Source organism: Diabrotica undecimpunctata, chromosome 10 (genome assembly GCF_040954645.1).
Source record: "Diabrotica undecimpunctata isolate CICGRU chromosome 10, icDiaUnde3, whole genome shotgun sequence".
Taxonomy (NCBI): Eukaryota; Metazoa; Arthropoda; class Insecta; order Coleoptera; family Chrysomelidae; genus Diabrotica; species Diabrotica undecimpunctata.
In genome coordinates, this window is record NC_092812.1 from 50405419 (window position 1) to 50428771 (window position 23353).

Here is a 23353-nt window from a genome sequence, read left to right on the forward strand (position 1 = left end):
AACGTGCCTAAGAATCCTGAGATGAAATTTGCACATCTAATTTACAATTTGGCGTCTGTAATTAAAATCATTGAGATATATCAAATACAAAACTAATTAAATGTATTTGTTGTTTGTTTTGTCAAGGCAGTAGATTAAAAAATACTGGAAGAAACAAACGTTCATATGGTATTCATTGATCTTGAGAAAGCATATGATAGAGTTCCTCGAGAGATTTCTATGTCTTCGTATTCTAATTCTATTCTTTAGTTTATTATTCGACCGTACAAAGTCCCTACTGAGCTGATAACAGTTATTATATTATATAATTAGAGCATTTGCATTTATCCTCTTTTCTTGTTAAATAGTTGAACCAACATCTCATGTAATATTTTTGGTCCATACTTTACCAACTCAGTTGGGATGTCTCCAGGTCCTGCTGCTTTACCGTTTTTCGTTCTTTTGAGGGCATCGCTTAACTCTCCGGTTGTTATCTCAATTATTTGTGTATGTTCGGATATGTCTTCCATTTCTATCTCTTGGAATTTACATCTATCCTCTGTCAGTAAGACCTCATAATGGTTTCACTGGTTCCACTGTTTCAGATCTATTAACTATAAGTTAGATTTTTCCTTTCCATCCCTCCGGAGAGACTTTATCACCTTCCACGCTTGCCCAACTCTTGTTCCACCCATATACCTATCCACCTCTGCACATATTCGATCCCACATCTCATTTTTACTTCTCACTACTTCTCTTTTTACATTTTCTGATATCTTCTCTCTCTATATTTCTCTTTCTAATTTTTTATATATCTTCTAATCTTCCTCTTTTCTCGTTGACATCCATTTCTGATATCTTTTATTAGGATATAAATTATTAACGATAATTCAAATTAAACGAGATTACCCAATCATAGCCATCTTAATGTATTATTTTAACTTACGCGGACATAATATGAATTTGGCTATAACTCTTAAATTATGGCATTTAGTTATAGAAAATATTACGTGAAAAATATTCAGCATGCTTTAAGGATTTTAAAAAGAAACACACATACAGCGTAGTCTATTGAAATAACACAGTTCAATATAATCCAGAAAAACGGAAAATTTGACAACAGTGTAAATAATACAATAAGATTCACCGCATTACGAAACGTTCACAAACACAAATTATTTATGTAAATCATACAAGCCACTTCTGATATAATTGAGGCGTTCCATACTTAAAACTACTCTGTATATTGATAACTTCATAAGAGAGTGAAATAAAACAATACCGAAATATAAAAACTTGAAAATACTGAAAGTGAGCTACAAATATCCAGCTGCAGATGTATCTAGTGTGTATTTCAATATAAAAATATCGACAAAAAAAAACGAAATTTATGGCGTTTGAAAGTAAATAAACCATAAAAACAAATTGACGATCATCTACTACAATAAGTGAGTCATTTCAATTACCCAGATTAACACAAATTTCTAGAAAGATAGATATATTTATCACAAAGGCTTCAAGAAGCCATTTGGCAGAGTAGGAATTGGATTTAAATTATTGTATGAAAGACGAATATCACTAGATTATAAAGACAACAATATAGAATTTTGCAAGTTTTGCAAATGCAAGTTGTATTGTCAGTTGTCATTTAATATGAATGCGATTTAGTTGCTGCTGAGGCTAAGTACACACACCGACTGTTAAAATTTCGGTCAAAAACCTACTACTTTATTATTTATTAGGTAGTTTAGCGATGGCAAAAACACTGTATTCTTCTGATCTGCCTGTTTAGATCTCAAAAGTGTGGGAAAGAGATTTTTAAACTAAAGACAAATCGTTTTATAAACAAAAAATCTAGAAACCAAAATGTCAAAGAATTTATTTTATAATTTGTGGTTTATCCCACAAAAAATGGATCATCATAAGAAATTCTAAAATCGGGACACAAAAAGTGCATGAAAAATTATACCACTTTATACGCAGAATATGGCAAGCAGAAATAATGCCGGAAGGATGGAGTAACGCAATTATGTGTCTTCAAAAAGGGGATAAACCACGGTCTGAGAATTATAGAGGGGTTGTCATTCAGGATATTGTATATAGTGTGCCGGCGAAAGTAATACACAAAATATTAAATATATTTATGACTCGTATAGCCGAAATAAAAAAGTAAAAGAAGTCTAGAGAAAATCGATAGATTAGGGAAAACGTAATGCCGAGAATTCTTAAAAATGACAAATTTTTTTTAGTTGTTATTTTTTGGCTTAAGATACATTGGTATTTTTTCTTTAAATTAAAGAACTTTTATTATATATTAAACACTTTAAAGTACTATAAATTTATTAGATATTAATTATTGGAACCTGCAATGCAAAATCTCTCTTTATGCCAGGAAAATCTCATAACATCGTGAGAGAAATGAAAAAAATAAGATCAAAATTCTCGGAGTCAGTGAAGTTAGGTGGCCTGGATCTGGACAGACAAACATCGATAATCATGTGATATACTATGCTGGTAATGACGATCCTCATCATTATAACGGAGTGGCGGAATTTAAGAAGATGGTTTAAGAAAACCTCAACGGAGCTGTTTCGAGCCGCAGCGAGCAAGGTCATGATTGCCAATATGATTTCCAACATCCGAAACGGATAGGAACCAGAAGAAGAAGAAGAAGGCATTTATAGTTGACGAGAAAAACAGTAAATGTGTAAAGAACTTTATACCTATATCTGATAGAGTAGCTATGCTACAAATTAATACCACTCTTCGAAATATTAACTTTATTCAAGTATATGCTCATACACGAGAAAAACCAGAAAGAGAAATACGAGAATTCTACCAAGAGATCAAACAGCTAATAAAGATCGCAAAGAAAAATGCTATAAACATTATTATGGGAGATTTTAATGCCAAAGTAGGTGAAGGGCGGAACGAAGACGTAGTCGGAAACTTTGGTTTAGGCCAAAGAAATGATAGAGGAGAAATACTGGTCCAATTTTTCCAAGAAAAAAATCTACTAATCGCAAACACCTGGTTTAAACTACCAAAAAGAAGATACATACATGGAAACCACATAATAAGAAACCAGATTGATTATATATTAACCGAGAAGCATTATAGAAATGGAATCAGGGCAGTTAAAACATATCCCGGGGCGGACATCAGTTCCGACCACAATCCTGTTATCGGTACAATCTGAATTAAACTGAAGAAAATTGAACGCAGAGAGAAGATAAAACCTAGTCTCGAAAAACTTAAAGATCCAGCAGTACAGACAAAGATAAAGAAAATACTCAATGATACACTCAAAGAAAAATTCAGTAAAGCACCCGCGGTAGCAGAAGAATCAGTAGAAAGTATTTGGCACACCTTCAAAACAACAATCACAACTATACAAACAGAACAACTATAACAACTATACAAACAATTATACAAAAACCACAATGAAGTAAAATATAAAAAAACCCAGAGAACCATCCGAAACAAAATCAGGAAAGCCAAGGAAGAATGGATGAACAGCAGATATGAGGAACTGAGGGAATTACTAAAAAAACATGACTACTTCAATGCATACAAAAAGATTAAGGAAGTCACAAATATGAAGAAAAAATTCACTACAATAACTCTAGTAGATGATAACAACCAAATAGTATCTAGCCCAGAAAATGTAGGAAATATATGGGAAAAATACATCGAAGATCTGTTTGATGACGAGAGAACAGAACCCCAAATGAATATAGTACAAGACACAATACTTGATATTTATATTAACATCGGAAGTTATAAAAACAATCAATACGGTAAAGCCACGAAAGGCGATGAGATATATGAAGAGATGATAAAACTTATCAATGAAGAAAATCTTCAGTCTTTAACAATACTATTTATTAATATATATACCACTGAAATCTTCCCAGAAGACTGGCTTAGATCGACATTTATACCTATACCCAAAAAAAATAAAGCAAATAGATGCTCACAGTTCAGATTAATTAGCCTGATGAGCCATTTTCTGAAAATGTTACTCAAAAGTGTACATCAACGTATACAATATAGAGAATGCGAAAGAAATCTGAGCGACAATTAATTTGGATTTTATATGGGGCTTGGTACAAGGGATGCATTATTTGGCCTCCAGACATTACTACAAAAATGCCGAGATCAACGAACAGACGTGTTTCTCTGTTTTATCGACTACGAAAAAGCGTTTGATCGAGTCAAACACGCAGAACTCATAGAAACTCTAACACAACATGGTATAGACCATAACACGGTGGCCCTTCTATATTGAGATCAAATGGCGTCGATTAAAATAGACAATCTTATAACAGCAGAAATGTCAAAGAAAAAAGGAGTTCGCCAAGGCTGTGTACTCCACTATTGTTTAATATGTATTCTGAAAAATCTTCCAAAATGCCCTCGAGAATATTGAAGAATGAATAAAAATCAACGGAGAATATGTAAACAACTTAAGATACGCAGACAACACCGTAATTATTGCGGACAGTGCTGAGGGTTTGCAACGATTTTTGAATGCTATAACCAGAGAGGGAGATAGTTTGGGGCTAAATATAAACGCAAATAAAACAAAAGTAATGGCCTTTACACGTGTAGAGTAGAGTATGCTAGGTCCGCTGTTCAAAGAATGAAAAAATTCCTAATAAACTCTACCGTATCGTTGGATATCCGATACCAATTTGTAAAAACATTCATTTATTTCATATTGCTATACGGAGTGGAAACATGAACTCTCGGAATCACAAGTATGAGACGTGTAGAAGCCTTTGAGAAGTGGCTTTTGGATGATGAAGATCTCTTGGACAGAGCACGTCACCAACAACGAGGTGCTGAGAAGAATGGGAACTGAGAGAGAACTCCTAAATATTGTAAAAACCAGAAAAACGAGTTATCTAGGACATATTTATAGAAAATTTACAGACAAAAATACAACTTCCTACGACTGATAATGGAAGGGAAAGTGGAAGGAAGAAGAGGTCCAGGAAGAAGAAAATGCTCCTGGCTGAAAAATGTAAGAGACTGGATAGGCTGGACACATATTCGATACTAAAAACAGCTCAAGATAAAGAGCAATTTACTATAATTATAGACAATCTTCAGTAATGGAGAGGACACCTTAAGAAGAAGATTAATTATTTAAATTAGTTCCCGAAAAAATAAATAAATCTATATAGCCTCTTCAAAGAAAAGGATCGTCAACTGAATTGGACTGGATAAATTTATTTAAAAAAATGTGGTTGCAAAGCGGCAGATGTTTGGGAAATGGTAGTAAGCGGTCTCCTTTTGATTTAGCTCTAGGAGCTTGTATTGGAGCTTCTTCTGTGACGGTCAGTTGGTCAGATTTTTTGGATTTCAGGACAGTAAACGCATGGAGGTAGATCATCATCTGTAACAGGTATCGTAGTGTAATAAGTTCAAAACATATTTTTGACAATGTTCTTCACTGCTAGAACTAACTGAACATTTTCAATGCAAGTTTTAAATGTTAACTTCCACCACTTGTACTAAATAAGTTTTCCATTTAGGTGCTAATGAAGGTGACAGCCTATTAGGTACCGAAAATTTCACATTTCGAATAAAGTTCTACACAAAACTGGCTTATACCACCTTTAGCCAATCCTTGACTTGACGCTTTCCCGAAAGTTACCTACCAAAGAATTCCTAGCGTCGTTATATATACTATATATATATATATATATATATATATATATATATATATATATATATATATATATATATATGTATATATATATATATATATATATATATATATATATATATATATATCATATAATATATCTTATAAAATTTAAAGTAATATAAAGTATATCCACTCGCACGGAAATGAGCCTATATGAAAATGATTTCTTGTAGATCAATATTAATGGTGCTCTAAAAGTTGACATTAACATTGGCAAAACATTGTGGTGGTAGGGTATAATGGTAATTTTACTTTTAGGAACAAGTAGAAAAATTAAAAGTTTTGCATGTAGATTCGGCCGAATATTCCTGTTTGAAGGCTATAGTACTTTTTACCACTGGTAAGTAAGAAATTTTATTAAGTAGCAATAAATTTTGGCATGTTTGAATTGTTTTAATACGATGGCGCATCAAATATGAACCAATATTTTTTAGCAAGTATTTACTGTAGAATATCTTACTGCTGTTACAGTTACTAATTTTAGTGGTCATACTCCGTCGTATCAGATCTAATTTGTCTTTTTTTTTTGTTGCCTTTTCTTATGGATTGTCCGTGATTAGAACAGCTTATGCAACAAGTTTTTCGCCTCTCACATGAAGTTTAGTATTTCTAGAAGCTTTAGGTTAGTTAAAAGCTTTTCTGTAATGTTCGCAGATGAGATGCTCTGGTATTCTTTAGGGCGCAGTAGTTTGAGGTTCTCTGTGTAGAACTTTCTTTTAATAGAAATTGCCTGTAAGTGTTCATGTTAAAATACTTATACCTTTTTTGTCTAAACTAATACAATCTTTAAAGTTCTATGATTATATTGTTTCATACGAAAGTCTTCCCTATGTCTGGATCTTCTGCGATATATCTCTTTTTCGATTTCTTTGAGGATTAAGCTATTACTAACGTATCAGTGGTGTGGTGTCTAATGGTTCAGAAAAACAATGCTATTCTCAAATTAAGCAAGGTATAAATACTTGCTTGCCTTGGAATTTCATGGACTCTAAGGGATACACCAACATCAGCTATGGAGGCTCCACTGGACTTCCCTCCCCCTCCCTCCTGCATACAATGAGGCTATTTTATGGAGACTTAAGCTGCAGACTCTGTGACATCGAATTTGAAACATACAACCGCATTTGCATGACGAAGCACTAGATCGCAGGCGGCAAACAAACACTTTTTGGAAACTACCAAGCGACTGCAAAAATATAATATGGTCCACTATAATACATGTACAAGCTGGTACAGACTTTCAGAACTCTGAGAATGCGAATCATGGAGGAATGGAAAATATAAACTTAGACTATTTTGTAAGTATAACGGGTTTATAACATACGGATTCAGAAAAAAACCAGGTCAAGATCTCAGGGCTCTCGGAAGAAATGAGTTGCCTTTACTCTCTCTCACCTTGTATTTTTACACTTCTACCTTTTTTGGACTTAAGTGTATAGCAGCGTAATCATGTCTTATAAACGATCACTAACGGTATAAAAATCCTTCATAGTCTACTTCATAACTCATCAGCAACCTTTCGAAAAAAAAATTAACAAAAATACTTCGATGATCTTCTTTTAAGAGCATTGAAACCTATTTTGCCGAAATTTTTTAAAATTTAAGCCGTGTTCTAACGATAAATGAACAGTTTTTTGAGTGATGCAGAACTTTTTACAACTGCAGCTCGAGAAAAACACAAAACGATCTCTTTTTACTACAAGACTATTCATCTATCTCCTCAGTGTATTACTCGCAAGACGAAGATGGGTTCATATTTGATCATTCCTCATATTAAGAAATAGTTATAATCGGGACTTAAATATTGGCCAATGTATGGACTTAAAATTATAAAGGGCAAGTCCTAATCATGGCCTTCACCTCTATAAGGAATTAGGGTTTTGGAGGTTAGAATATGGTTTTTGTTGTGGTGTGTTTTGTTTTTTTCTAATTATATTTTTGACCAGTTGAATTTTAAATTGTTTTGCGACTTGTTAATGCTGCATATATCTAAATTATCACTATAAATTAGTAAGTGCGATATTGCCAAATATTGTAAACGATATAAAAGAGAAGAATTTCTTACATAGTACTATTTTAAAGAATACACAAGATGGTAAGGCTAGACAATTCCTGTAAAAAATTTGTTTTGGAGTTATTTTTATCGTATTTAAAAAGTGTCAATCAGAACCTTTTGGAATAAATAAACTTCCTTCACAAGAAGTACACTACTTCATATATAATTATATAATTCATCGTGTTTAACATCATAGCTGCTCTCCCAGGAAAACTTGTTGCGAACTTTGTTATACTGACAAATTTTTCTACTGTTAACATTGGTTAACTCAATCTAGTCAAGGTTAAATATCTAGAACCATACCTAACACCCCTAGATTAATACTACTTACACATTGTTCTAAGATACTTTCTTCAGCAGCCCAATAATTTTATCCTTAAAGTTTATAGCTTATTAGTACTAACAGATAATATTATTATATAATATTCAGTTGAAGATGACGTTCAATGGACGAGTAAAAACAAGCTGACATCTATAATCGTTATTAGAGTAATGAAAAATAGACTAAGATGCATGCTGCAGCGTTAGGGAGGGATAAATGAAATGGAAGGAGACAAGTGGTGCATTGTGTTACAGAAAAATTCCAAAACACTGAAAAGCTAATTCTATAAGATCGCCTTTAGACCAGGTATGATGCATTGCACCGCAATAATACACATGCAAATCTACACTATTCTCAAACGTCAAATCATCATACTATTGCTTTCCACAACTGGCTCATCATACGCTGAGATTTGTTCTGCCTCTATTGCGCTCCCAAATCCCGAGATGTAACACAATCGTGCCTATAGGTTGCAAGGCACAGGGAACAAGTATTGTCTAAGTGGTGCTCCAAAGAGTTGGCGAAATCTGAGGAGTGTATCCTTGGCGCCTTATGAGCACACTTCTTCAAAGCACTTCGTCCCAACTCAGAGTTCAGAAATAAGTGACTCTTCCAAGAGTAAATAAAAATGTAGAGGGGACGAGCAGAGGTCGCAGTCTCTGACTCTGTTCCAAATAGGTCTCGATGACCCAAATCAGGGTCCTGCAGGCAATTGTACAATGCTTATACATAACTGTTGCTTTTTGCGGATTGGATATCGCCTTGATACAAGAGCTGGATATACCAGAGCCAGATAAAGGGTACATCGGGTGCTCTAAGTGATCTTATAGGTATATAACAGAAGCCGAAGTCCCAAGGACTGTTATAATAGTTAATGAAACATATAAGACAATGCCTGCCACAGGACCATGTGTACAATATGCGGCTTCCAGAGAAAATTTCTGAGAAAAAATGTTGATAGTGTGAAAATAATCTAATGATAACAAATACATTTTACACCACCCAAGAAGGCTCTCAACAGGTACTAGTCCAAATACAGAGCACAAAAATCAAACCCACTATATACTCGTGCGGAAAAGAAGGGAAACCTTAGTATTAAATGTAAAAGCTATGGCTATGCCTGGAGCATACTGTGGATGAGATCGTAAACTGCTAAAAATAAACTACAGGCTTAAACTACACACATTTAGAAAATTCCATTAGAAAAAACAGCTAAGGTAGATAATGCAGAAGAATTTGCAAAAACAGAAAGCTACACTCAAGAAATAACAGAGCTAAGCAGGAAAATAAAATGTATGTCAGATATGAAAATAACCATGTATATAACGTGTGTCAATAACTATAACAACGTTCACACCCCCATGAAAGTCAGGAACTATTTAAAAAAGTTAAATATTTGGCCCGATAGTTCAAGCCTCTCAATTACTGCTCAGAATTATATAAAAACACTTTAAAAGATGCATCAGTTTCAAAACACAAGTAACATGCGATCAAAGAGACAGACCAATCATTTTACGATCAGAAGTAAAGAAGGCTTTCAACCAAGTAAGAAACAAAAAAAACCCCAGGAATCGATGGCATACCAGCGGAGACTCTAAAAGCAATAGGCGAGATTAAATGAGATTAGATGTAATCCTGGATATGTATAAGATGATATGGATCACAGGTGGATAGCCTGATAAGTGGTTCGAATCAACATTAATCCCTATCTATAGCAAAGGATCGCTAATCGTATGCAGTAATTACATAACCGTTGCCTTTATTTCTCATGCAAGCAAAAATATATGTGCGAACAATGTACTTTCTTATGGAACTGGTCTGGGATTGGTTGACAGCTAGATTCAGTAACGATAGATATCATGTTCTGGGCTATGTGGATGACGTGGTCATCTTAGATCATGACAAATTTAATTAAACAGTCAGAGCTAGAATACAACAGGAATGAGCTTTAAATGTACTGCTTAATGTAACCAGAAAACTGGAAAAATTACGACTCAGAATTATACAAAGACACTTCAAAAGATTCATCAGTCTCAAAACACACGATACATGCAATCAAAGAGACAGACCAATCATTTTACGAGCAGAAGTAGAAAAGGCCTTCAACCAAGTAAGAAAAAAAAACAGGAATCGATGGCATACTAGCGGAGACTCTAAAAGGAATGGGCGAGATTGGATGAGATTAGATGTAATTCTGGATATGTGTAACATGATATGGATAACAGGTGAATGGCCTGATAAGTGGTGCGAATAAACCTTAATCCCTATCTATAACAAAGGATCACTAAACGTATGCAGCAATTACATAACCGTTGCCTTTATTTCTCATGCATGGATTTCCTCTGGAGTATAATAAGAAATATGGCAGTACCTAACCACCTAGTTAGCCAAAGTTAAATACTCAATTGCGTTCAAAACAAAGAAAGGAACTGACTAGTAACTATATACTATCACCATTCTTATTTAACATATATTCTGAATATATAATGAGGAGAGTACCAGACGAATGGGATAGTGGAATCACTATAGGAGACAGAAAAATCAGTAACCTGCGATACGCAGATGACAAACTTATACTAGCAGCGAATGAAGTTGAAATGACTACCATCACCGAACGGCAAGCCGGATAAGTAAAGAGTTCGGACTTCAGATTAACACCGGAAAAACACAACTACTGATCGCAGACAGAGCAAATAATAATCTACCTTACATACACCAAGTGACGAATTGTAGTAGGCAGATTTTTATGCTGGGGCTCCTTGATAACTAACAATAGCGATAGATCCTCAGAAATCAAGCGAAGACTAACAATGGCCCGAACCGCAACATATACCGAACAATAACAAGGAATACTAAGCTCAGGTTTGTCAATGCTCTTATTTTTTCCATTACTACATACGCAGATTGCTACATAACATGACTCAAAATAATCGACAAAATTAAGATCGAAGCCTTCGAAATGTGGACAGCAAGCTAACTATATTTAGAGTGTCACCACGCCCTGACAAAGACTAAAGGAATAAGAAGGAGGAGGATGATGAGAAAAGAACCAGACATGATATAAAAGCATTAGAGCGGTTGTCAATAAGATTCGCCATAGCTATAATGTTTTCTAGCCTTCAATAGAAGATAGATTTTGACGAAAATGGTGTTAGCTTATTTTTTAAGTTCTAATTTTAAATAATTTTTAATCAAATGGTCAGTATTATTTTAATATTAGAAATTTAACAAATATAAGAACTATCGCTGATAAATATGTGAAATTCACCCATAACAAGATATGTGTATTTTGTTTCAGATGCGTGTGGGTTAAGTGATATCGCTCATATCGAATCCATACAGGAAAAATCCCAATGTGCTCTAGAAGAATATTGTAGGTCACAATATCCAAATCAGCCTACACGATTTGGCAAATTACTATTGCGTTTGCCAAGTTTAAGGACAGTCAGTTCCGCAGTAATAGAACAATTATTTTTTGTAAGGTTGGTTGGAAAAACTCCGATCGAAACCTTAATACGAGATATGCTTTTATCTGGTAGTTCTTTTTCATGGCCATATATGTGATATTTAAAAGTGTACTAGTAATACTAGTCAGTAATGTACTTTTTTATGTTAATCAATACATGCATATGTATCAACCAGTTACTATTAAACATATATTTAAAAAAATATTTGTATTTCCATCATACTAAATTTACAAAAACGTTAAAACACCTGGTACCAAAGAAAACGAGACATTTTTTAAAAGACGATTTTAAAAAAGATTAATGCTAATATAATACACTATGGACTGTAACAGTCTCGACATTATTATCATAATCTATTATGTAAATTTAAAAAATATTAGATCAATAATTCGATAAAGGTCTACTACTAGATAGACAAAATTAACACACGAATAAAACTTTAATTGGTAAATTTTATTTTGCAGCGTATTATATTACGCACAATATAATCAAAAATGTCAACTGCTAGAAAAACGGTGTCGATAGATGAAGCAGAGCAAAATCGTAAGGTTTAAAGTCAAAATATTTGCAACTGTGACGAAAATATTTTTTGAGCAATAATTTTTTTGTGGACGCACGTTTTTATACATTTATAACACAATTATGTCTACATTCTCATCATCATCATTGGCTCCACAACCCATAGTGGGTCTTGATCTATTCTAGGATCAGTTTCCATTCCTCCCTATCCTTTGCATTGATTGTCAAATTTCGTACTCTTAACACACGTTAGTCGTCTTCCGAAGAAAGAAACTTTCATTGCTGCGTAATATTAGACAATGGTGTGGTACCACAGTAGAAGAATTATTTCGCGCAGCAGCCGATAGAGAACGGTTTCAGGAAATTGTAAACATGATGATGGCCAACGTCTGAATGTGGACACGGCATCTAAAGAAAAAGTCGTCTTCAGCGTGGCCCTTAAATTATTCTCTGGGCCTGCTTCTTCTCCTCCCTCCAACCGATATTTGGTTATAAATGTGGTTCGACGACTTTATCTCGCCATTCTCTCTAAGTGGCCTAGCCACCCAGCCTGTTTATTTTAATGAATCTACCAACACTTGGTTCACTATAGAGGCAGTAAAGCTTAAAATTATAGCGCCTACGCCATAATCCGTTTACACGCACGGCTTGATAAATATTTCTGAGGATTTTACGTTCAAAACAGCCTAAACGTTTTTCATCGCTTTTTGTCATCGTTTACGTTTCTGACCCGTAAGTGAGGACAGGCTTGACGATAGTTCTAGATATGAATATTTTCGTTTTTTTTGTGACTATGTTTGATGTTAAAAGTTTCTTTAATTCATAGTATGTTCTATTTACTAGATATATGTCTGTTAATTCCTGCAGTTACTGTATTACTACGGATTTTACTTTCCAACTTGAGTGTTTCTTTTGCCAATATTAGTTGTGTGAGTATTTTAAATTCTGTCATTGCTTGGATTAGAAATTCTTGACTTATATGATCGTAAACACTTTCAAATTCTATGAAAAAATGTTAGGTGTAGATGTTGTATTCACTTGTTTTTTCGATGATCTGTCATAAAACAAATATCTGTTACATTCGTCTGCAGAATTCACGTTGGTGTTTGTCAACAATCTTTCATAAATTATTTTGGATAATATTTTGTACGCTCTATTCAGCAGCGTGATTCTCTGGTAGTTTCCACATTTTAACTGGTATTCTTTTTTATGTAATGGTAAGAATAATGCCAGTGTTCCATTCATCGGGTAGCTGCTTGTTCACCCATATATTTATTAATAGTTCATGGATTGCATTTAGTAATTAGTCTTATTTGCTTTGATCTCGGTGTGTTACTATTTTTTAACTTATCTGTCCTTTAATATTTTATTCTTAATGATAAATTGAGAGAAGTAATACTCTTCGTAACGTAGCAAATGACCTAAATAGCTGGTTTTTGTTATTGTGACTCTATTTGACTTTACTACTATTCTTATACTTATTTAGACTTTTTATCTTTAGAGTCCATGTTTCTACTCCATTGTCAAAGGACAAATGAACAAACGTAATATTTTATAACTTTCAAGATTAATTGAATATCAAGATTTGTATCGAAGAGTAGACCGTATATTTTAAAGAAATTATTTTGCTAGCTTGAGTCTTGACTTAATTTCTCCTTTCGGATCAAGTTTGTAATTAATCCAACAATGTAGATATTTGTAATGATTTAACTGCTTTAATATATTCCCATTAATCGATATAGTTATAGGGATAATTTGCTTCTATAGAATTGTTTTTTTTTTTTCTAGTTAATATTTAATCTGCTTTCTTTATTAGCATCATTAAGTTGGTCTAGACCCAGGAATTTCCCAATTTGGACCCCCAAGAAGGTCTAAAATTAAATATAACCTATTATTTATGTCTTTTATGTAGTTTGGGTTTATCTTTTTTATGTCTTTTTGTTGGAATTTCATTGGAAGTTCGCCCCAAGTTGGAAGTTTCCCAAAAAGGCCAATGTCTAGATCCGCCACTGGGTCTAGCACTTTCTATAAGCCTATGTTGGTTTCAGCTAGCAGAACGATATTATTTGCATATCTTATACTGGAAATTTGTGCTTCATTTATTTGTATTCCTATAGAAATAGGTTTTCAAAAGCTTTCTTGAACAAGAGTTCAACAACATGGGCAGCAATACACAGCTCTATCTTACTCCCTTGCCCATGTTAATGTTTTTGGATATTTATTCGTTGATTTTAGTCTTGGCATTTTGCCTATAATACAAATTTCGTATGAGTCTGAGATTTTTATCAGCTAAGTGAATGTTCCGTAAATAATCTAACAGTTTGTGATTATCTACGTTATCAAACGCCTTTTTAAAATCCACAAAGCAAAAGAAAAAAATTCTTTAGTTCATTACGACACTTCTTTAGTAGTACTTTGGAAGAAAACAAACTCTCTCTCATTTTCATTATGACTCTAAATCCAAGTATCAAGTACAGTAGAAGTTTTTATGAGTCTATACAGAGTTCTACCATTTGTGCTTATTCAACTATAACATTACAAGATATTACATAATATTGGTCATAAAATCAAACAGTAAACAAGTGACATACGCCGATAAACTAACAAACAAATTTTAAAAGAAGCTCGAGTTATTCTTTGAGGGCTATAATATTAAGTTGATAAAAACTATCGTTCTAGTTGTTTTTTTTTTATATATAGAAGCGTAATACAAATATATCATATTTGTTTGGTTAAATGCATTTTTATTTTAAAGAGTATGTTATTTTATGATACATATAATTCTGAGTAAAATATTTAATTTCAAAGATATCAACAGTTGCTTCTATATTGTCTTCATGAGCACGGTTCAAGCTAGAGTTAAGTTAATTGAACTTGGGGAAATATCAGTACAGAAGCAACGCAATAATTTTGTGGTATTAATTCTAGAATATCTTGCTTTGCAGAACAACCACACAAAATGAAAAAATAACCAATATAGTCCATTAAAACTTAATAGAAGACGATATCAAACTTTTTATAGCGTTGTAGTGTTTTTGAATATCTTCCGGAGTTATTTCAATTTCTTCACAGTATGAAGTATCATGTTTTTCGTAAAATATCTCGAAATTCTGCTGGATCTTCTGTCAGCATTTTTCCGTATTACCTCTACGTTCTACGATCTACCCACGTTTCCGGGAATATTAAATTTAACCTACTACATTCTTTTCTGTCTGTTCCACGATCTCTAATTGTTTTCCAGGCTTCTTTACTTCTTGAGCCACCCAAAACTTTTTCTACTTTATGTTAGGCTTTATTTTACATCTTATTTTTGACTTTATTTACCGCTTTTTTCACTTCGTTGTTTAAGCTGTTGTACTGTTGCCGATCATCAATGTCGTAAAAGTTTATAAATATTTGTCCCTATTCGGAATTGCTACCAGGTCTCCATCTTAGACGGCCGGTATGCTTGATAAAACCGACAAGCCTCCCAAGCTTGCTCTCCGTCACTACCTCTTTGAGGGTTGTTTGGTGAGACTGGAACCATTGTAGCCTCGCGTTAGAAAAAGCTGAATAGTCGCACACAAAGTTTCCGGTTGTATAATTTCCTGTCCTCAAACCGGGGACACATCGCTGGTTAGCTGAGCCCACAGATGTTTTTGTGTCACGCGAGGTTAACGTGATCTGTGAGGACCTGTACTACTTCCCGAATTCCATCTCTACTCAAAGCAGTTAGTTTGTTTTCTAACGAGGCTGAACCGTTGGCCTTCTTAGCCTGACTACAATTGATCTCCCCGTTCCATCTTGCCAGGTATTGATCTTCGGACCACTTCCGTATATTAGTTTTACATTTGTAATGTGAAACGGTAAAAAAGTTTAGTTTCGAAACAAGCCTGCTCTATCTCCTTACAGTACGGACCTTGGCAATCATAATAGCTAAACATATCTATCGATATGCATTGATGTCAATTAAGCTTCATCCAAAAATTCTCTCTTAAGCCTTTAGATCTTCTTCCTCGAATCGCTCCCTGTATTATGACTTTAAATATTTTATACATTGGCTCTTTTTCATGTGGCCCAAGTATTCCAGAGCTCGAAAATCTGGATTCTTTTTAAGTTACATTTTGTAATACCTATGTCTCAGTTCTCTATAATAATATTGAAAATATTAGAGATCGAATATCTATTCTTCTCTATACATACCTCTCTTTCTCTTCGATAACATTCTGCAGTTTCCAGATTGTTAGTTCTGTGTATTCGTTTATTTCCTGTTCTTATGGCCCTAATTCTCTACAATTCCAAGCAGCTATCGTTAATCTATCTAAGAATAAGAGTATAATGACAAAATTATGTTAAAAAAAACGTAAATTGTAAAAAATCGTAGATAAAGGTCACGCAAACGATAGATCAACAGTGCGAAATAAGTCTACGAGCACCAAAAGTAAATTAATGGATAAACAAAGCACGAGAACGACACACCTGGAGGAAAGTAGAAAAGCAAGGAATGGAAAAAACTGTGAATATCATATGTGTAAATAAAATAGTTGTAAATAGTATGTAATTAGTTGAAAAATGTAACACTACCCTAGTCCTAGACCTACACAACCTGCCAGGGGTTTATAAATAAATTATTTATTTCAGTAACGTAAAAGCCTAATCTTGATAGCGCGGTTAAATTTGTCAACATACTACTTCGGTCTCTAAATTTGAAGAAAACATTTAAAACGTTGTTGATCTATTGTAAATCTTAAATTTTGGTTTCGTATTTTGGACTCGTGGTCGAATTCTCGAGAGCTCTCTGGCACGATTTATAACAACAATCTGTACATAATGGTCCTTCTAACTAATAAACTTACTCCACATTCCCTTTTAAAATCCATATCCTGAAATTTCTTCTTCTTATGAATTTTGTCAGTTGTTACTGCATCAGGTGATATTCCAGGTAAGTCGCATTTTAATTCCCATAGTGCTTTGATTTCCAAAATCACACTTTCTGGTGATTTCTTATACTTCACATATGTTTGAACTGTTACTAATTTCATTTACAATATATATACTATATATGAAGATATATATATATATATATATATATATATATATATATATATATATATATATATATATATATATATATATATATATATATATATATATGCAGGTGCGTCAAACCTCTGGTTTTCTTTTGCTACGGCTGAACTATGGAGTGTATAAAAAATATTTATAACAAAATGATATGTATTAAATAATGTAAAATTATTTTCGATTATTATAAGTTGTATTTTTGAAATAGAACACCCTGTATACTAAATCATTTTTGAATATATTTTTAAAAAATATGAAGTACCTATAATTTAATATCTTTGATATCTAGCCATACAATATACATTGTTCATCACTACTTTTAAATACAACATTTTCTCATTTTTTTTAATGGAACAACATGTAGATTAGTATTCCATTTTGTAGAGAATATTACAACCTTTCTTTTAATATCAAGTTGTATATACCTAGCATGTTTCGTTTTGTAGATATTTAGAGAAGAACTATAGATTTTACGTTTTTGCCCATTTTTTATTATTAAATATAAAGATTAAAGATTAAAAATTAGAGGTTAAATAAAACGTATGCTAGTAAAAATTAATTGAATTTAATAGCTCATATTCAAAATAATATTTACCTAACTGATAACCTATATTTATAAACGCATTATTAACTATGTTAATAAATGTTTAAAATGTTGCCCATTGTGTTGAAGACACAGTCGTATATTGTGGATAAAGGACTGCAGAACGTCTTTTATTTCAGGTTGAACACGGGCAAAGGCATTTTGAATACAAATTTTCATATTATCCCGCGTTGTGGGTTCGTCGTTGTATACTATATTCTTGATGTACCCCCAAAAAACAGTCCAGTAGAGTTAGTGCTGGATATCTTGTGGGGCATTTCACAGTACCGTATCCGATCCAACTGTTGCTTTAGTTATTATTTAGCACACTCCTAACATTCACTGTATGATGCGGTGGTGCTCCGTCATGTTGAAACTACATGTTTCGTCTAATTTTCAAAGGCTACTATAAATATTTCGAAAATTTTATATTTTTAAAAAATATATTCAAAAATTCAAAATTCATTCAAAAATGCTTTAATATACAGGGTGTTCCATTTAAAAAACACAACCTTGGTTCATTCCGTTGTTCTGACTGACCCTGAAATAATTTTAAATTATAGACCTATTTAATACACATCATTTTGTTATAAAAATATTTTTTTATATACGTCATAGTTTAGACGTTACAAAAGAAAACTAGAGATCTGGCGTACCGTATATATATATATGTATAATTTAATTCGGGATTACAAAAGAAATTAGTCACAACTTTGACACATTTTTGGATTGCTTTTATCAGGTACCTGAAGTTCTTGGTAGCTGCTCCGAAGCATTTTTATCAGGACAGCCAACAATGGTATATACAATTTATAAAAACTAAAATTTAGCCTAATACTTGTACATATATTTGTAGAAATATATCTAAAAATCAAAATATACAGTAGCATATACTTAAACGTGTATTGAAGCAAAAATGCAAATTATATCGAAAAAATTTTGTAATCTTTAATACAAAGCAATAACCAATAAATATTTTTGACAACTCAACAACATACAGTACCGAATATCATATTAAATTACATTAAGAGTTTTTGTTGTTGAAAATATTTAGAAATTCAAAATATTTGTTTCAATTTATAATATTATGTTTCTAAGGTTTTATGCATCAGCAAGTAAAATTTACTTTTTGTACAATTTTTTGGTGGATTTAAGAGTTGATCACTATCCCTCTCCCACCAATATTTTCGTAGAATAAAATTGAATGGAAAAGGAAACGCTAATAGAATTAAATATATACATATTGTAACAGTTGTAACGGGAAATTAAGTCACGGTTCGATTGATTTATACCAGTTATTTATAGTTTGTACAATTGTCATGACATTTAACAAAAAACTGCTTACAATCTGAATTATACATAACAGAAACCGGTCGAAACAATCGAAACCTATTCGAAGCAGGTGGACTTATAGGGTTCTTTGGCAATCTTTTTTGTAGAATCTTTTCTTTATGATCTAAAAATATACCTATTTGATTTAAGCCTTTTTCTTGAACCATTATTTTCTACAGACAGCTTTAGTAGTTGGTATCAGATCTGAAGAATATGGTGTTTGCGAATGCCACTCAATTAATTTTATCTAGTTGTGTAGTACTTGCGACGACGCGGTGTATTGTAGCAATTTTTCTTCTAAATTTTACATGTCTATGATCGACATTACTCAGGTAAACAGTCAAAACATATTTAAAGAAGGAAAAAAATTTCCCTGAACAATTATTTTCTGGTCTACAGACAGCTTTAGTGGATGGCTACGTGATCTGAAGAATAGGCTGGGTGCGAATACCACTCTAAATTCATTTCATCTAGTTTTGTGATATTTACGACGACGCGGTGCATTGTAGCACTTTTTCTTCTTAACCTGTGCTTTTTTTTCCGAGACAAGATTTTTTCCGACAGGTTTGTCCGAGATAATTCGGGTAAACAGTCGAAGCCTGTTCGAAGCAGTTGGCCTTATCCGGCCGACAAGTTCTCTGGAAGCCTTTATTGAAGAATATTTTCTTTTTGATCTAAAAATACATCTATTTCAACAATTCAACATTATATTTGATCTGAACCTCTTTCCCTGAAGCATTATTTGGCAGACAGCTTGAGTCGTAAACCTTTATTCTACCTTATAGGGATATGCAGTCTACTATTGGCGTTCCGTTTTTAATTCAATTTTATAATATACCCAATAGGGGACAGGAGGGAAGTGGATTACACTAAAAATTCGAGAAAAACGAATTTGAGTTTAATGAGCATTATATACTTACATGCTACATAATTTTTCATGATAAAATAGTTAATTGTTTTAGAGCAATGTTAAAAAATACGGTTTTCGTTTATAACTATAACCAGGCTTGGACTGACCATACAGGCAATTGGGAAAACTTCCCGATCACTGTGTCACTATTTTGGGAAAAGCACCAATGGCGACATATTATTTAACAGTTAATTACATTTTATTAATCTTAATTTAAACAAACTAACTTTTCAAGAATGTTGTTGAAAATCGATGGTTAATCAGACAATACTAATTTTCTTTTTAATTTTAAAACTGATTATGAAATATAATCAACAGTTTTATACCGTACAAAAAAATTTTTTGGGTGTTTAATAAATCTTGACTATTTAATATGTAATATTTAATTAATATTTCGTCTATCTACCTTTAGGTAGAAAAGTGGCAGCTTTGCTCCCGTTAACAAAAAAGTACCCATACTCCTTATGAGAATACTTGATATTTTGAGCATTCATTACCCAGATGACATAATTGACCATATAATGTGTGAAAACCTAACATGAATACTGAGGTGTTTTGGCCACACAGTCATAATGGTTAAATAATCTTTCGTTCAGTAAGATTAAAGAATAAGAATCACATGCAGATCATTTATACCCAGTAACTCTTTGGCATATGAGATAAGTGATCTTTAAACAAAGAACAAAAACTCAAAAGTGTACATATTTTTAATAATACCTCATTTGAAAAACTGAGTTAATAACTTTTGATTGATGATGAAAGAGCCACTGAAGGAAACTTACATTCAGAGACATTTTTTGGCAAATTCATGTAATTCAAGATAATAAACAACCTCAGAGTAATAACGATATCAAACAACAAAGTGCACATCAGACTTTCTTCGTTAAGTCCTATCTCCATTACAGATATTGACACATGGTCACCCTAACTTTCAAAGCTGTCCTAGATGGTTCTTATAAGCTGAAAGCACATATTTCTTTTGAATTCCTTAGCCAAGATATTTTTTTTCTGCTAAATTCCATTTGCTTTCTAATTTGCCTTGAAGTATGAGCATCCATGATTCTACTCCATGGTACAGGACACTGTAAACGTAACATTCAATAACATTCAGTAAAATGCAAGCGTATTCTTAGAGCTAATGTCATTTCTCTCCTACAAAGAGCCTTTATCATTTTTATAAGGCTGTCTTTGTCTTGATCAAGTCTTGTCTTTGTCAAGAACACATCCGTCCAATGGAATAAGACAGTAGGGGTCATTAAGCCCAAAGTTTTTAATTGTAATCATAGATGAAGTCATCAAAAGCATCAATAAAGAAAGAAGATATAGAATGAGGAACAAAAAAGTTTGAATACTCTGTCCTGCGAAAGACGTAATTTGGTACCACAACCCAAGATAAAGATAGTCCACAAAAACTACTACACAGATTCAACATATTAGCAAAAGAATTTGATATCATGATATTAATTCAGAAAACCAAAACAATAGTAATTAGTAAAGAACCAATAAAATGCTTTATATAATGTACCAGATAACCACATATCTAAAATATATTAAGATATATACGTAGGGCATGTAATGCGGATTAAACAAAACGACCCAGCTAGAAAAACGCTATTTATATACCCATTGGTCAAAGAAAAAGTGGAAGACCCAGAACAAGGTTTTTTGATAATATCGATGAAGACACGAGAAATATGGGAATATCTGCTTGGCTGAGAAAGGCGATGGATAGGGACGACTTGAGAGAAATTCTTGAGTTCCCGATTCATTGTAAAACCAGAATAATGATGATGACCAATCAAATGTAAATTAGAACTCGATTGCGTCAGCATTGAACAAGTAAAATATCTTGCTAGCACTGTCCAGCTATGACCATCTGGAGAAAGAAAGAAACAAGACCACAGCCACAAAACAAAGACTATTGGAACCGGCGGATATAAGAATACTGATAAGAACTACAGGAAATAATCTGATGGACCGAAAAAGAAAAGTGAAAACATCAGAAGAAAGTAGAATGGAGGAGACCAGAGTGGTCAAAATAGCAAGAGATAAATCACAAGAGAGTCTTCCATAGAGTTATCAATCTCCCAATTAACAAACAGAATTAATTGTAGATAGAAAGACGAAGATGTGGTTAATAAGTAGTTTTTGGCCACGAATATTACAGGGGTCAAATATTATTGGGGTGGTTTTCCCTTGCTTTCCTCATCGATCTATAAACATTTATTGAACTTCGCTTATTTTAAGCTGCATGTCGATACAGTTTTCAGTGGTTTGAAATCATCTCCAGTCTATGGCTCCCGATAGGACTATATAAAACAAAAAGTACAAGATCTACAACGCAGGAGATAAAAACAGGAACAACATAACCTTTTAATGTTAATCTAGTTGACGAGGATAATAATTTACCCTTCGATGAAAATGTTTACTATAATTCGTGAGTAAATAAAAGGGTGCAAAGATTCACCATCATTAAGAATATCCATCTTTGGTTTCAGATCTCACCTCTTTCGTCCATCGCTCTCTATTCTGGACTGTTTGCTGTCTCCAATGCGGGTACGTTTTACAAGCGCACGTTCAGCTTGGGGCTGGCCATATATGAACTTGTGAAACCTCCGACAGAGGTTATGTGGAATAAGAGTACAACGGTCCCACGTGACCTCGTCCCGGATACTATTTCACTCACCTCTAGCTCTCCAATGTTTCGCCCCCTACGACTATGAATCCTGGCCCTTTCACCTGCCAGCATAGGTAAGAGAACACAGCTGGTAATCACTCACAGAGCAGCAGCTGATACAGTCTTGTAGGCACATGCTACCCGCAGTAGACAAGATCTATCGACGCGTACCATGAGCCTCTTTTAAGTTAGTATTTCTAACGCCTCACCCCAGACTGGGACCGCGTAGAGGACAACAGACTGCATAACACCGTGAAGCACCCCTCCTTTCGGACTTAAGTCGACCGATATTGGGCATTGTACTTCCCAGCGGAGTCATTCTCTGAATAGCTCGACACAGCGGTTCCACAGCGTCAAACTCAGTATGGAGTACTGCTACATTCACCATCACACCATTCTCCACCATAATCTTTCTCTCGAAAATATAATCAGCGATCACGTTCCTCAGATACCCCAGACAGTTCCTTGCTTCCAAAGAGCTCATTACGTGACCCCACTGCAATGTATTGAAAGCATTTCGGACGTCAAAGAGGATCATGATGACTCATCGGTGATCAGCCCCAATTCCCTGTGGCGCCCGAAACACATTGGTCACCGCATTCATTGTACTTTTGCCCTGGCAGGAACAATACTGTCTCGAAGACAAGCCTCCAGTCATCAAAATCACTTTCTAGATACAAGGCAAATAGGACGATATTTTTGTGCCTTGAATTTAGGCAGGAGCACGA

At 33.6% G+C, this 23353-nt stretch overlaps 1 protein-coding gene and 1 long non-coding RNA gene across 4 annotated transcripts in view; one reads left to right on the plus strand and one right to left on the minus strand.

Annotated features, from left to right (window-relative positions):
- svp (COUP transcription factor 2) overlaps positions 1-17062 on the plus strand; it is a 198324-nt gene extending 181262 nt beyond the window's left edge. For 2 of the 3 annotated variants that reach the window (XM_072545925.1, XM_072545926.1), the window contains exons 6-7: positions 5957-6038; positions 11375-17062. In XM_072545925.1, coding sequence (XP_072402026.1) covers positions 5957-6038; positions 11375-11640 — 348 coding nt within the window. In that variant the 3' untranslated portion in view covers positions 11641-17062. The remainder of the gene's footprint in view (positions 1-5956; positions 6039-11374) is intronic. The other variant, XM_072545924.1, reaches the window with a different exon arrangement.
- Positions 1-23353, minus strand: part of LOC140451943 (uncharacterized) — a 261924-nt gene that overhangs the window by 213228 nt on the left and 25343 nt on the right. The gene's annotated exons all lie outside the window — the stretch shown is intronic.